The sequence below is a fragment of the Apteryx rowi genome, unplaced genomic scaffold (genome assembly GCF_003343035.1).
Source record: "Apteryx rowi isolate R43461 unplaced genomic scaffold, aptRow1 scaffold_69, whole genome shotgun sequence".
NCBI classification, from domain to species: Eukaryota; Metazoa; Chordata; class Aves; order Apterygiformes; family Apterygidae; genus Apteryx; species Apteryx rowi.
In genome coordinates, this window is record NW_020450971.1 from 1,201,987 (window position 1) to 1,215,821 (window position 13,835).

The following is a 13,835-nucleotide window of genomic DNA, read 5'->3' on the forward strand; positions in this document are numbered from 1 at the left end:
AAAAATCCTGTACAAAATCCTGTGCGTGCGTCTCGAGAGGATGTTTTGAACACACAGGCTGGTGATGTAACTCTGAAAAGTAAAGAGCTGTAGGAGAGCGCCTGAGTTTGCAGCATGCTGAGCTCCTGGGCTTGCGGGATGCTTTCAAGTCCCCTCAGCTTCATCAGCCTGCAGGACGGGGCTGGGAGCCCGCTGGAAAGCAGGATTGAAACGGTGCTTTACACAGCAAGTGAGAATGACATAACTGCAGACCTCTACCACTTCTTGGTAGATATCCAGCTACATTACAGATAACGCTAGCGAGAGACTAGATGTCACCGAGAGGCGAAGGAGTCCCGAATCTGGTGCCTGCCCCAGCTGGCTTCGCCTGCTGTCACTGCGGGGGCTCGAACAGGGAACTACATGTTCCCTAGGCAATCGCTATTCCACCGCTGAGTTAAAAGGGACCCTCCCTAAGCTCATCCCGAGCGGCAATTAATCTCCTCCTCAACAGAATGTGAATTTAAACATGAAGGGCTTCGCTGCCGTAAGGTAAACAATGTTCTTGTAGGCACTTGACCTTTGAGGTTCTTTTGTGTGCAGCACGCTCGGTTTTTCTGCCGGGCTCTGCGGCTGCGGCTGGACAGCAGGTGCCCTTCCCCTCGGCCGTCCCGCTGCCTCCGCTTCCTCAGCTTTTCTGTTTGCCTTCCTCCTTGAGCTGCGCTGGGTAAACAGCACCGCCCTGGCCGCGCGGCAGCTTCCTGCAAGCTCCCGCTGACCTGCGCAGCTAGACGGCCAGGCTGAGACCGAAGGGAAGGGGCCTTGCCCTCTCCTCGGAGCCGCTGCCGCAGCTGAGAAGTCACCAGCGCGCTGCCGCTCGTGTCTTTCTTCACCTATAATGAGCTTTGCAGCCCACAGTACATTATTCTTTGTGCTTATCCTATGCGAACTGATGGGTGTTTTTTATGGGTAGACTCATAGGGCGTAACACCTTCCCCACTCAGGAGGAACAGATGTACCCGGTGACAGGGAAATACCTTGTTTTCATAAAGTGCTTCTTTGCTGAGAATTTTTTCCCCGGAGTTCAGTCCTGCTGGGTGCAGAGAGTTTCCAAGTCTTGGATTGCAGGATGGCACCTGCATTTCACACATCACCGCTCTCCAGATTGTAGCAGTTGAGCGTAATTGATCTACACCAGCTGGAAATAGAGATCTTCCTCGAGGCCAAGGTTATCATTTTTTAAAGAAAAGTGACCCTGTCGCCTTTGTTGCAAGAAGTTCTGTCTCTGAGACACTTCTTTACAAGGAGTTAACTGATTGCTGATTAACTTAAGGTGGGGAACGTATTTATAGAAGCTGGTGGGGACACTCCTAGTGTCCCAGCAGATCATTTTTCCCTGCTGCCGTCAGTCTGAACTACTTAGGAGTTTCATAAAGAATTTTTTTGTTTGTCTGTGCAAACCATTCCAAAGGTATCAGCTGGCAGCTGATTAGTTCCCCATTCAGTATTTATTCTTTGTCATTTTGTTAAGAAGATCCAAAGCTGAGCCACTTTATATTTGCTTACGTTGTTAAGCGAACAGTGCCTGCAAGGGGCTCCTGCGCAGAGCGTCTCCTTACCCGTTCAAGTGGAGTTGGCCTGCTGCTCACGTGGTGTTTTAGAGAGCAGCGGGAGCGAAGCGTGGGCCTGGGGAACACACGCYGCCCGCAGGATGCACGGAGGCTCGCTCTCTTGCTCTGCGCGCCGCTACTCTTTGGGGCTCGCTGATACTATTTTTCCTTTTGCACAAAGAGTTTCACGGTCGGGAAAAAAAAGTTTCCCTGGCCTCACTGACATTCCCTGCGTTATGAGCCAGTGCTTGATCTTTACCTGCAGTTGCCTTTTCCTTTCGCTTCCAGGCTTACTTTTCATGATGGCCACAGTTCAGCCGGACCCTCGTGTTCAAGGTCTCATGTCAAAGCTGCGGTGGTTTAGCCCTGCAAGTAACAGCCACCTTAGCATCTTCAGGTTAGGAGGAGCTCCACTAGCTTGCGTAGGTGGCCCATCTTGTTTGAGAGCTCCAGTACTGCAGAGAGAAATAGGGAGGAGAGGAGGCCTTCGATGGAGGGAGAACTCTCTTTAGGCTAAAACTGTAAACTGGATAAAGCACTGAGATAACACAAATTATAGCCATCTGCTGCTGTAATCCTCTCGGAAGCCTCACTGCACTGTATGAAAGAGAAGGACCCATATAAAATAACACCTCTTTTTTTCCTTCTTTTCAAAGTAGAGCAGGAATAATGACCGTGAGACCTGACATCTACTAGGCATTAACAATCAATTGCATTTCAAATCATCCTCTCCTTTCCTAGCCAATCTTTATAACCCAGAAATTGCCTTCTACTGTCATTAATTGCACGGTCATTTTAAAACATTCTCTAGATTTCAAATACTGATCGTAGAAGGTCAGATTTATATGTTTTGGCTTCCAACTCAGACTGTAGCTTGTGATCTGGGACAGTGTAATTCTAGCTACTGGCTAGACATATGGCAATTCAGGTGCAGGCTCCCATTAGAAATGAATTAGGAATGAAATGCAGTTTCTATAATATATAGCGTAAATTCATGCTTCCCATTTAGATGTTTTCCAGTAGTTTACAAGTGGCATGATGAGTATCTGTTGCATTTACAGCTGAAAAAATGGATTCGTTTTAGATCTGTTGTAAAACTGAAAATTTGGGGGAAGTCAGTCTTGGAGGTACAGAGGTATTAAGCAGGATTAATGCTCACAAACAATCTTTAAACATATTTTTGTAATGTAATTCAATATAACAATTTAGCAGACCTGTTTGCAAAACTGCATTAGACAAAACGGACTGAGTGTAAATATTTCATATTAGTTTTGGGGTTTGGAACAAGCTACAAAGCTGTGGTCTGGAGATCAGGCTTCTCAGCTGGAGACTTGGTTAGATCCAGTGCAGGCTTGTCCAGAAAGTTCAGATGTGTATCTGATGCTTCCTAAATGTGGGGAGATTACAGGTCTAATTTTTGGTTCTAATTAATATCTGTCATATAATGTTTTTTCCAGTGCCCTTACTCCAAAGTACCTGCTTGTTTATAGACCAACACAGGCAGAATCACTCAATGCCATGGAATAAACGCTGACAGGAAAAGACATTATGTGAAATGATAGGCATCATCCAGATTTCTGGTCTTTGTCTTCTGTTTTACTGCCTCACGTTAAGGTCAAAAAGTGCACAGAAGAGCTTTGAAGTGCTCCTGATCCGCTCCTTGTCACAGCTCCCCAGATGTTCATCATGCGTCGCTTGTACTCGCACAGTGACCCAAGCGCCCGCTGTAAAACATCGCTGTAACACTTGTGACCTTTCTGATACACACAAGTAGCCCCGTCAGCACTTGCTCTCATTGTGCCTCAAGCACGTGGTGCATCTGGTCTGCAAAGATGCCCATTTCTAATTCTCAGAGCTAAAATTAAGCTACCAAAACTACAAAGGGCATCAGCCCCTCTTCCCTGTCTCAAACCCCACCTTTCACCCTTTGTGGCTCTGAACCTCTTCTGGGTGGTGGAGGGGAGGAACTCAAGTTCATGATTTGAAGATGAATTCCAAGTGACAGCACTTACATATTTCCATGACGATCCTTTGCTGTCGTTAGCCAAAAAACAAACACCGATATGCCCAAATGAATGACCTATTCCCAGCTGAGTTGCCACTCGTTGGGTAATAAACACAGAGCAGATGAGATAAACCAACTCTGGGTTTTCCTTTGACAGTGCAGTTGTGCTGTGGAAAGGAAGAGCAAACCCAAACCTCATGTCCCATGTTCAAATTGTTCTGCAGGTGACCAACAACCAGCACCACTTTCTAACAGGAAACAAAAATCCCTAGGGCTGATAGGTAGTCCTTAGAGGAAAATACTGACCAGTGAATGACTGTCATTCACTTTTCAAAGCCTAAAAGTCATTTACCATCAAAACTGTGCATCTATTTAAGTGCAATAGTGGAAGCTGACAACTAGATAAAAATACAGCACAAGCAGTTATATCACTTTTATGCAGAGCCTTTGTTACCCAGAAGAAATTCAACACGAGCTTAAATGCAGACCTTTCTGCATGAAATACCACAGCTCCCTAATAGGGTCTAAAGGGTGAATATTTGTTTTAAATTGAAAATGAATCCCCACTGATTTGAAGCAAAATCATGTTTGCCAGGGATTGGGTGCAGGGAAAGAAGAAACTCACTATTTCTTTAGACCCTTCTCAAAAGTAGCCAGAATGGCCAAAATCCAGAAAGGTATACTTAGAGTTTGTAAAACTCCATTTACAAGGTTTTCTTTCTCACTGGCTAAAAATGTTAAAGAAATATTGTACCATCTTCTCATGGGGATGTCAAAACATTTCCAGTTTTGCCAACAGATGCAGGAGGGAGAGAGGCCTGATACAGCAGTGCAGGGATTTATGGGGTGAATAGATAGGCTCGCTCCAACACACCTCGACTAGGGATTTCTTTTTTAATCACAGAACAGCTGCCACAACAGCCCTAGATGTACAATTGGAGAATGAGCTTAGGTGAAAAGATTGGGGCTAGCTGTGCCAATGCTAAACCAAGGTGATCACGCAGTTCGGCTTCTAAACGTACCCCGCGTTTCCGTTTCTTGCGTTCGAGAGGCGTCTGACGAGGGCGCGCGCCGTCTTTACTGGCGATACCGCCCCACCGCGCTGCAGGTCAGACTCACGTGTAGTGAAAAAGAGGGGGGACACGGAGCCGAGGCCCCGGCTACCGCGGCTACGGGGGTTTTGCAGGAGGAGATGGTGGGCGCGTCGGCGCGTCCCGCCGGGGAACTGTCCAGCAAGGGCTGCCTGAAGGCGCTGTGCCGCGGCCGCCCGACGCTGGGCTCCGCTCACCTCCCCCTGCTCTGCTGAAAGCCTCTCAACTGGCGAGAGCGGCAAGGGTCCCAGATATTGAAAAACAGCATCCCCATCTTAAGTTTGGGGATGCGTGGACTTTTTCACATGTTTGCACAGAAACATGCCATTCCAGGCAATTTCTAGTTGAAAAGCGTGGCTAGGTCCACAAAGCAATAAGGAATTGATTTTTTCTCGATTAAAAAAGCCCTTAATATTCTATCAGGAATTACAGAGAAAGCATGACCTGAGGATACAAGGGTAGTTCAGGAAGTACACTGATGAGCTGCATCAAGAAGGAAACTTTCCTTCATTATACAGTGTTGGGGAAGCGGCCACCTCTATTATAGGTGTTTCCCCTTTCTAAAGTCATAAAAAGTGTGGCCTTTGTTGAAGACCTCCTAATCAATCCATATGTGTCAGTCTGAGCCAATTGCATTCATTACCAATTTAGCCTATTTGGGAGTGGTTAAGCATTTTAATTGAAAAAAATGCATATTTTTTAATTTCCCCATAGCGCATCCTTTTTTTAAAGTGTTGCCAAAGTACTTTAGAGGCGTATTTCTGCAACCTAGATTGTGCACAAACCCTTTATGTCAGCTATTTCCCATTCTTTAGGTGAAGCTGTTTGTAGCCATAATATAATTAAGTGTGTGGAGGCAGGTCCCAGGCCAAGGATAAGTATGTTGAGGTTATCGTACAGTCTGCACCTCCTTTCCTGTAAACAGTATAATCCAAACCAAAAATTTGCCTACACTATGTGCTGTAGTTTGCATTATATTAGCTGAATGGTGTTTGAAACTTATACCGTAAGACTATCTGACAGTGAGGAACTAAAACCTCAAATCGAAGAATGCTTGTTAGAGAAATCTTGGAGGTTTCAGGATTTCACAAACTTTTTTTTTTTTGATCTTCTGATGGCCATCACTTATTCATGCAATGAACAATCAGTGCAGCAGGCTCAGAATTTTTATGAGCTTAAACTACCTCAGACTCTTATTTATTTCTACTATATATGTAAATCCAGTCTGATTTATTGTATCAAATATGTAGAAACCCCCATGGTTCCCCAAGAGGGTGACCAAGTTACTCCTCTGTTAGTTTAAACAGATTCTTCTTGCCTATTTTTGGATATCTTGGGTGTACTTTCCCTTTTGGAGTACTTTCCACAGTGCTCTCGAGATCCTCATTTACCGAAAGCAACTTTTTTTCTTTCAGTAGGTTTCCTTAACTTCTGTAAACCTACTGTAACACCAAACCACTCAGGAATTCTGACTGGTATAATATCTCCTATGAGATATTATGAGAAATTCAGAGCACTGGGAAAAGAACTCAGCTGCCATGAAGACCCACGGAGTTGATACATTGACTTCATTTTTACAGAGGGGGAATAGATAGGAAAAGCAACTTTTACAAGATTGCACTGCAAATTAGTAAAAGAAGGCTAGAAATGGGGCATTCTGATTTGTAGTCATTGGCTATAACCCGTAGGTGACACTGCCTTTTCTAAGCAGGCAAGGTATCAGTGACTGTCTCATCACATGCGACGGTGGGCTTTCTGTGGGTAGTTCATCACTCAGATCACCGACGCGGTATTGCTGTGCCACTCTGGTCATTGACCAGGAAAGGAACGGTTTTGCAAATCAATCTTCTTTTCCCTGCAGACTACAGCAATCCATTTGTGGAGATTCACTCGGAACATCCTGATATAATCTACATTTTAGATGAGAAGAAAACAGTGGTTGTCCCCTGCCGAGTTACCTCTCCAGATATCAAACCCAAGCTTCTACAGGTAAGTGACTGTTTCGGAGAAACTGAAATAATTCAGAGGTCTGGGTAAAAGCGCAAAATAAAATTCATGAAGCTAGGTAAGTCTCAGAAAAATATACCAAAGGCATTGAAAATCCAGAAGCACAGTCCTGTTTTAGCAATGCGTTAGTATTGAACCGTGCCCAAGGCTGCTGTTGGGATTAGGCTGAGTGTGTCAAAGATTTTTCCCATCTTGTGGCTTGATGTTCCTGCATGCATTGGCAAAGGTAGATGGCAAGACAGTATTTTACTTGAAAGTTCTTTGTAAGACATCTGGCTATTAGCTATCCCCATGAAAACTTATCAGTTTTATACCCTGAGGTTTCTTCTTCTGAACAGCTGCCCATTTCTGTTTGATTTCATAAATTAGAACCAAGTTAGGGAAATGGCTGCAGCTTCTATTCCTTCGGCAGCAGTTACATCTGAATATCAAAGCTGCACAGTAGCCTGTGGAGACCAAGGCCATTTTGTAGGATATAAATGGAAATTTAAGGTCGGGGCTTCCTCAAAGCCTAATGAATTGATGGGGTCTAGAACTGCTCTCCAGAGAGGCCCCTAGCAGGGTAAGGAGCAGAGCACAGGTCTCCTGGCTCCAGCCATGCCTTTTAACTGATAGGTTATGTGTCCTTCCATTTCCCCGTTGGGCTGACTGCTTTAAGCTGTCCTACTGGGAACAAGAACCCATCCTCTGCCTCAGCGCCTTCTTCCACAGCCTGTTCTGGAGGGACTGTGAGAGACAAGGTTGTTTCACTGCGTAGGCCTTGATAACAGCACACGCAGAGAGGCTGATCTACTTCTCTTAGTTGTTAGATGTCTCCTGCTCCTGGAGACAGAGCATGAAATCATGGAGGCCTGGGACAGTGCTCCGGCTCCTGCTGAAGCCAATGGCAAATTTCCAGTAGATGTGCATGGGGACAGCACTAGCCTTATTACTTTAGCAGATCTCTATTTTTAAGTTTTGCCAGTAGGGATTAAAGCAGAGGGGAATAAAACTCCTCTCCATTTATAGCTTATCACTTTAGCCTGGATAAGTGTTATCACCATCTCCTTCTTGACTATAAAAATGAAAGATCCCCATCCTATTTTAGCCTGCTTCAACCAAATTCATTGCTGGAGTATCGCTGTTGACTTCGGCACAGTCACGAATCTAAACGTGGCCTTGGAACCTCGACCAAGCAGACCTCCAGATTTATCTCCTTATTTACGGGCAGCCCTGCTCTCCCTGCTCGTGAGCTAAACTCTCCCAGGCAGTTCTTCAAACACAAGCTGAAGTCCTTGATCTTGCTGCAAACTGCTGAGGGAATGAAATCTCTGCTGATTTCCCTTTTGAATTGCAAAGAAAACTGGCCCCTAAAGTTTTTTCCTCTTCTAGAGACAGCAGCTGGACTGCAGGGAAGGATGTATATGTTGAATTTCACTCCCCAAAGGAACCATCCTTAGGCTGTGAGCTGGAGAGACGTCTCTGCTCAAGAGGATGCACGTAGGGAGGTGCGCGTTGGCGCCGGGAGCCGCCGCAGCCGGCCCGGGCTTCCATGTACGGAAAGTTGCTGCTTGTTTTGCTCTGTCTGGGAATTTCATAGCACCATGTGGAGCCAAGGTGGCTGCTTCCCATGCAAAGAGGAAGCGGGGCGGGAGAAGGGGTGGAGGTAAGGATGGGGGTGGAGAGGTGAAAAAGGCGATCAGACAGATTTAGAACATCCTCTTCTTCCAAATTTAATCTCTGATAGACAGCGAACTTCAAAGGGAGGAAAGCCACTGCGATTTCCTTCTAGCAGCACTGACGCTTTTTGTTTGGTTGTTTAAATATATATTTTTGAATATTTTATGAAGGCATTTTATGTGTGTGTAGTGTTGAAAAGGGCCCCCTGAGTAGGGTTATTTTTTCTTTCTCCTTCCCCTGCATCAGGGAGCAGAGCTGCCAAACCATGAAATTCAGCTTTATCACATTTCATTATTTCTGTACAAAATGCACTTTTTTTTCCTCATAAATTAAGTTTCTTATGTTACCATTATACTTTAAAATCATTGCACTCTCTGGCTTTTAAATATGTATGGGGAAAGGTATTACTTGCTAATACTAAACAGATCCTGGCTAACTGTACATACCATCTTTGTTATTAAGAAACCCAGAGCAAGACATACAATTCAAATTTTTAGTTTTGCTTAACATGCTTTTAATTCTGGGTGAAAAATAGCGCTCAGTCTTGGCAGATCTGTCTGTTGACTGATCTGGTTCAGTGTATATTTGCCTCTTACAGCTTTGACCTTCACATGTGTTAAAGCGTTGATTGAGCCTGGGGTCTCAGATCTCGTTTGGTAATTTCCCTGAATTTTCCTAACGGTTCTGAACAGCGATGCCACAGCTCAAAAACTTTGAAAGCGTTTACATGAAATCTGTGTTTCCTGCTACTGCCAGCAGAGAACCACTGCTCCGAAAGGAAGCCACTGCCTAGCTCTGCCTGCTTGCCCACAGCCACGCCACCGACCACTGTCCTGCAGGAACCATTGCTTGGTCTTTGTTTGATGCTGAATATGGGAAAACAAGGGATCTAAAATAACGCCAAACTGCTCAGTAGCTTCTCCATAGGAGTGGCATGTGTATCAGCTCTCAAGGCCTGAAGCTAAATGTCTGCAGAGCAGGAGCATTATTTAAACTGAATCCTATTTAAACCACGCTGCCACATAAGACTGCTGTTTGTTTGGAGGCAGAAAAATAAATCGCCTGCTGCATAACCACAAGAATAAGAGCACAACTAATTATGTTGTTGGGGAAATCCCCACTTGCAGTCCCTAGCGCAGCTCTTCCCTTGCTTAGCTCCAAAAGCTAAAACGGCAATTCTGAAAAGCAAAACATTAACTCGCCTTGTCTTTGAGGAGCCTGTATATGATAAGCAGGAGGGAACAGCACTCCCTCCTTCTAAAGGAATGAGTCTTTAACCTAAATAAGTAAAGTTGTTAGTTACCATGCAGCAACTGCAGGCACACTGAGGTTTTCCCAAACCCTTCGTTTTCCAGTCAAAAGCATTCCCACTTTCCCAGCCTCTGCTCCTAATGCTCCTCACTCTATTTCTCTGTGAGCTGAAACCGTGGCTCCCACTGGCTGAGCTAAGACTGGAGAATGGTCTCAACCCTCCTGCAGCCCGTCCTCAGCCCTAGAGAGCCTTCCTGCGTCCCGCTGAACAAGCCATAGCCCCAGCCTGTGCCTCCAGCCACCTGCCTGTATGTGGGCTCAGATGGGTGAACTTCAGTGATCTGCTCTTCTACACGCTCCTGTGTTATTTGTCTGTATTTAATTTCACGTATTTCGTTTCTACACTGTAATCTAGGATTTTTCAAGAATGATTAGAAAGTAAATTGCATTTTCTCTAGTAAATAAAGGTTTTCCCTGTGTGTTAATAATAATAATAAACTCATTACTTCCACTCAAAAAAGCTAACCTGGTTGACGTTGGTGCTGTCCAAGGGTATACATAGGGTTCATACTGAATTAATATTTGCTTTAGCTTATTTTCCACATTACTCTTTAATATCCTCACTTCTTCCTCATAAGCAGAATTTAGATACATCATTTTTTCAAGAATCTCAGAACACTACAAATATTTATGAATTTGGGACAAAAAAAATCTGTGCTTCTAAGTCCCTTTATTTCAGCCATCTTACAATTTAGCATCTTAAACAAATCAGCTAGGCTGCTTCTGCGGAGATCAAGAGGCCCCTCTGAAAGTGACTCATCCCTTCCTGCATTATAGAGAGAAGCTGATGACTATCCATAGACTACACCTAACTTATAGCTGCCTGTCATCGGGTGAGTTAGTGACATGAATACTTCTGAATTTTGGGGGGTCCAACTTCACACATATTTTTACTGTATCATGAGATCCCTGAAAAATGTATGGTGGGGACATGTAAAGTTAGGAGAAGCACATTTTGTTCTTAGGCACTTTCAGAAAGATTACCCTGCAAAACTCCTGTAAGATAGGTATAATTATTTCCAGTAGAGAGATGAAGGACCTCAAATAGGTAGGATAGCATATTGCCGAAGAGCTGACAGGACTGGGGCTACTGAATCAAGGGCCGCAGTTACGATCATCCAAGTTTTGGGTTTCAAAGACGGTCATACATTAGGGAGGGCTTTTCTATTTGCATATGTTGATGTTGCCTCAGCTATGTGTGGAATGAGACCACCAGCCACTCTAACAGGTCAAATATCTATTCTGTCTCCAAAGCAGAACAGCTCTGGCTGGTTGCTGCTATGGTCTGAGAGGAAAGGGAATGTCTCACCAGCCTCCGATCTGTCTGTTCTCTTTCAGTTTCCTCCTCCTGTAGAGACGACCTTCAAGAGGATGGTGTGGGACCCAACAAGAGGATTTGTCATCCCCTCTCCTTCTTTCGTTTACTCTGGAATGCTCCAATGCATTGCAAATGTCAATGGAAGTGTGTTCACATCCTATTACCTAACACAGAGATTGGGTGAGTGACTAGTGCGTGCCAAGGAAGGACCATAATATTTCTATTTCATAGCTAAGCCTCTGGGTATTATTCCTTGGTTAGCCTTAATTCTATTTGATATATCTCACTGCTTTGTATCCTGAGCAAGTTCGGACTGGGACGCTTAAACTCATTTTTCCCTTTTTCCTATTCAATAGAACTTGGATTTGATCCACTCTTGGTTTTGAAAAGCTACCAAAAATTGAGGTGGAACAAAATAGGAGTAGTTTATCCAAACCCCACCAAAGCTCAGTTTGTTTGGATAGAGTGATATTTACATTAAAACAACTGCTGGTTTAGGATAAACCAAACAGTGGCTTTCTTCTCACTTCTGGTCATTAAACATTGGAGAGCATGGTATAAAAATCTCACTAAAGTGCTGATTCAAATCTTTGCTTTTTTATATGGTTTATCCCAGTGCTTTACCATACCCTCTCCCTCATATTTATAGCTGAGCTTCAGTTCAGAATTAAAATCTGAATGGGAAGCAACTAAACATTAGATTTTGAAGTGCTGGGGATTTATATGAAGCCACTTATAATTTATTTTTCCTTTGTTTTCTGTGTATTTTCTTTCTCTCCTCATAGACTCTATTTTTCAAATAGGAGAGTTTACTGTGACTTCTTTCCCATTAGCTCATTGCATCCTTCTATACAATTAGCATTCAGCTTTAAACAACAGGCTGGTAAATTTGTATGGCAGCCAAATAAAAGTGCTGGAAATATCTCCTTCTCTTTTTTCATTGCTGAAGTAATTATTTATTACTACAGTCATGAATGCAAAGCTAAAAAACCCATTAGGTCATCCCTRTTTAGCCCAAAAGGACACAGGCAAGACCTTACCCTATAATGTATTACTGTACAGTGGTAGAAGTGTATTTATTTGGTCTGTGGCACCACAGATAAAGAGGCACGGCCTCGATGCAGACTTATTTCAGAATTGATGCATTTAGGGGGTCAGTAAGACTGTAACACCAAGATCTGTGGATCCCATTCAGAAAGGAAAGGAAGCTTGTCATCAGAGGGCAGGAGAGACATGGTTCATGTTTTATAGAAAATAACCCTCTCTTAGATAAGCAAATGTTGAGGCACTCGAAAGGATGAGTCACTTTTGAAAAACTTTTCTGAATTAGGAGTGAAGGGAAGGAGAAGAGTAATATCAGGATGGCTGTGGAGCTGTTGATGATAATTGAGGGTTAGAGCCCAACATGGCAAAAGCAAGAAAAATAATTCATATATTACTGTGTCCATATGTGATCAATGAGTTTGATCAGCTGTAATACAGTGATGTTCAGCCATTTACACAGGAGACCTAATTTTTCCATTGTGTTGGAGTTTCCGACAGTTTTCATAGAGATGCCAGAGGAAGGCACGGTATTTTTGAAATGGTGAAAGGAATGGATGTTGGCGAGGCATTTGGAGCGTGGAGTCCATCTGCAAAGTCATTGATGCAGATAAAGGGCTGTGTGGTTACACCTCGGCTTTTTTTCATTTCAGAGGGCAGAATACAGAACCTGGCTCTGAAAGCAACTCCCAAAAAGCTGCTGGTTGGGGAAACTCTCCGTTTGGACTGCAGAGCAGAAACCTTCATCAATGGGCGAATTGAATTTGTATGGGTGTGTCCTAACGGGAAAGTGAGTTGAAGAAAATTGGGAATTCTGTTTTGATGCAGTCTCTCCCCACCCACCCCAAGAAAGATCTGTTCACAGGGCCGAGTAAATCCTAAGTATTCATTATTCTGAAATATAGCCAACCATTTGTAAGCATACAATTGATCGTATTTTTAGTTCAGATGAGAATAAAACTTATCTGACCATCTTGATCCTGCAAATTGAACTGCAAATCACAGGCTAAATGAATGCTTGCAAGAAAAGCCATAAGTAAATGTTTCTTCTTGGAAAGAATAGCTGTCTCGCTTCTGTTGGCCTCTGTATTGATCCCAGCTCACAGTGGCAAGTCTCAAAGCAGTCATGAAGGTTGCAAATTGTCAGTCTGCTCATCCATCTTGGAATTTATAAAGTAGGTAAAAGTGAAACAAAAGCCAGTTGCATCTGCTGAAATCTCACCACAGAATTCAATTTAAGTTCTGAGTGCAGGTTCATGAGCTTTCTGTGGAATGCAACACAGAAATGCCTGATTTGAAGTTAAAAATATGAGGGACAGAGCATTTCCTCTGATGTACTAAAATCTTTCAGTTCTCCTAAGGAAATCCAGAGGGAAGAAAGGGAATTTTCAAGATCAGTTCATTTGTCCAAGATCAGTACTTAAGGTTCTATTTGATTCTCAGAATTAAAATGGTTGTTTTCTTTTAATTCAGCAAAATATGCAGTTCAAAGAAGCATCTAAGCCACTTGGAGAAAGTAGAAAATGTGACCCTTAAAATTTGATTATTTTTGGACTTCTTTTGTTTACATAAAGCAAGCATGTTTCATTTTGTTTCTGTGAAGAAACTACAGAAAATATGTATAGAGTTTACCAAGGTGCAAGCAATATGGTCCTACTGAATTTTGTTTCTTGAACCCCATATGATGGAAGAGAAAGTGGTCTTTCTTCTGTTGTTCTTCCTTGAACCCTCCTTAGAATTCTAACACAGTAAATGTAAAATTTCTTGGCCAAATCTGTGTGGTCAAAAATCCTACCAGAAGTATATAATGCTTT

General features: G+C 43.4%; 1 protein-coding gene across 1 annotated transcript in view; it reads left to right on the forward strand.

The window, feature by feature from the left end:
* LOC112975755 (vascular endothelial growth factor receptor kdr-like) overlaps positions 1–13,835 on the forward strand; it is a 103,038-nt gene that overhangs the window by 13,507 nt on the left and 75,696 nt on the right. Inside the window, exons 5-7 of the mRNA XM_026086246.1 lie at positions 6,547–6,674; positions 11,001–11,160; positions 12,675–12,811. Of these exons, the coding sequence (XP_025942031.1) occupies positions 6,547–6,674; positions 11,001–11,160; positions 12,675–12,811 (425 nt within the window). The remainder of the gene's footprint in view (positions 1–6,546; positions 6,675–11,000; positions 11,161–12,674; positions 12,812–13,835) is intronic.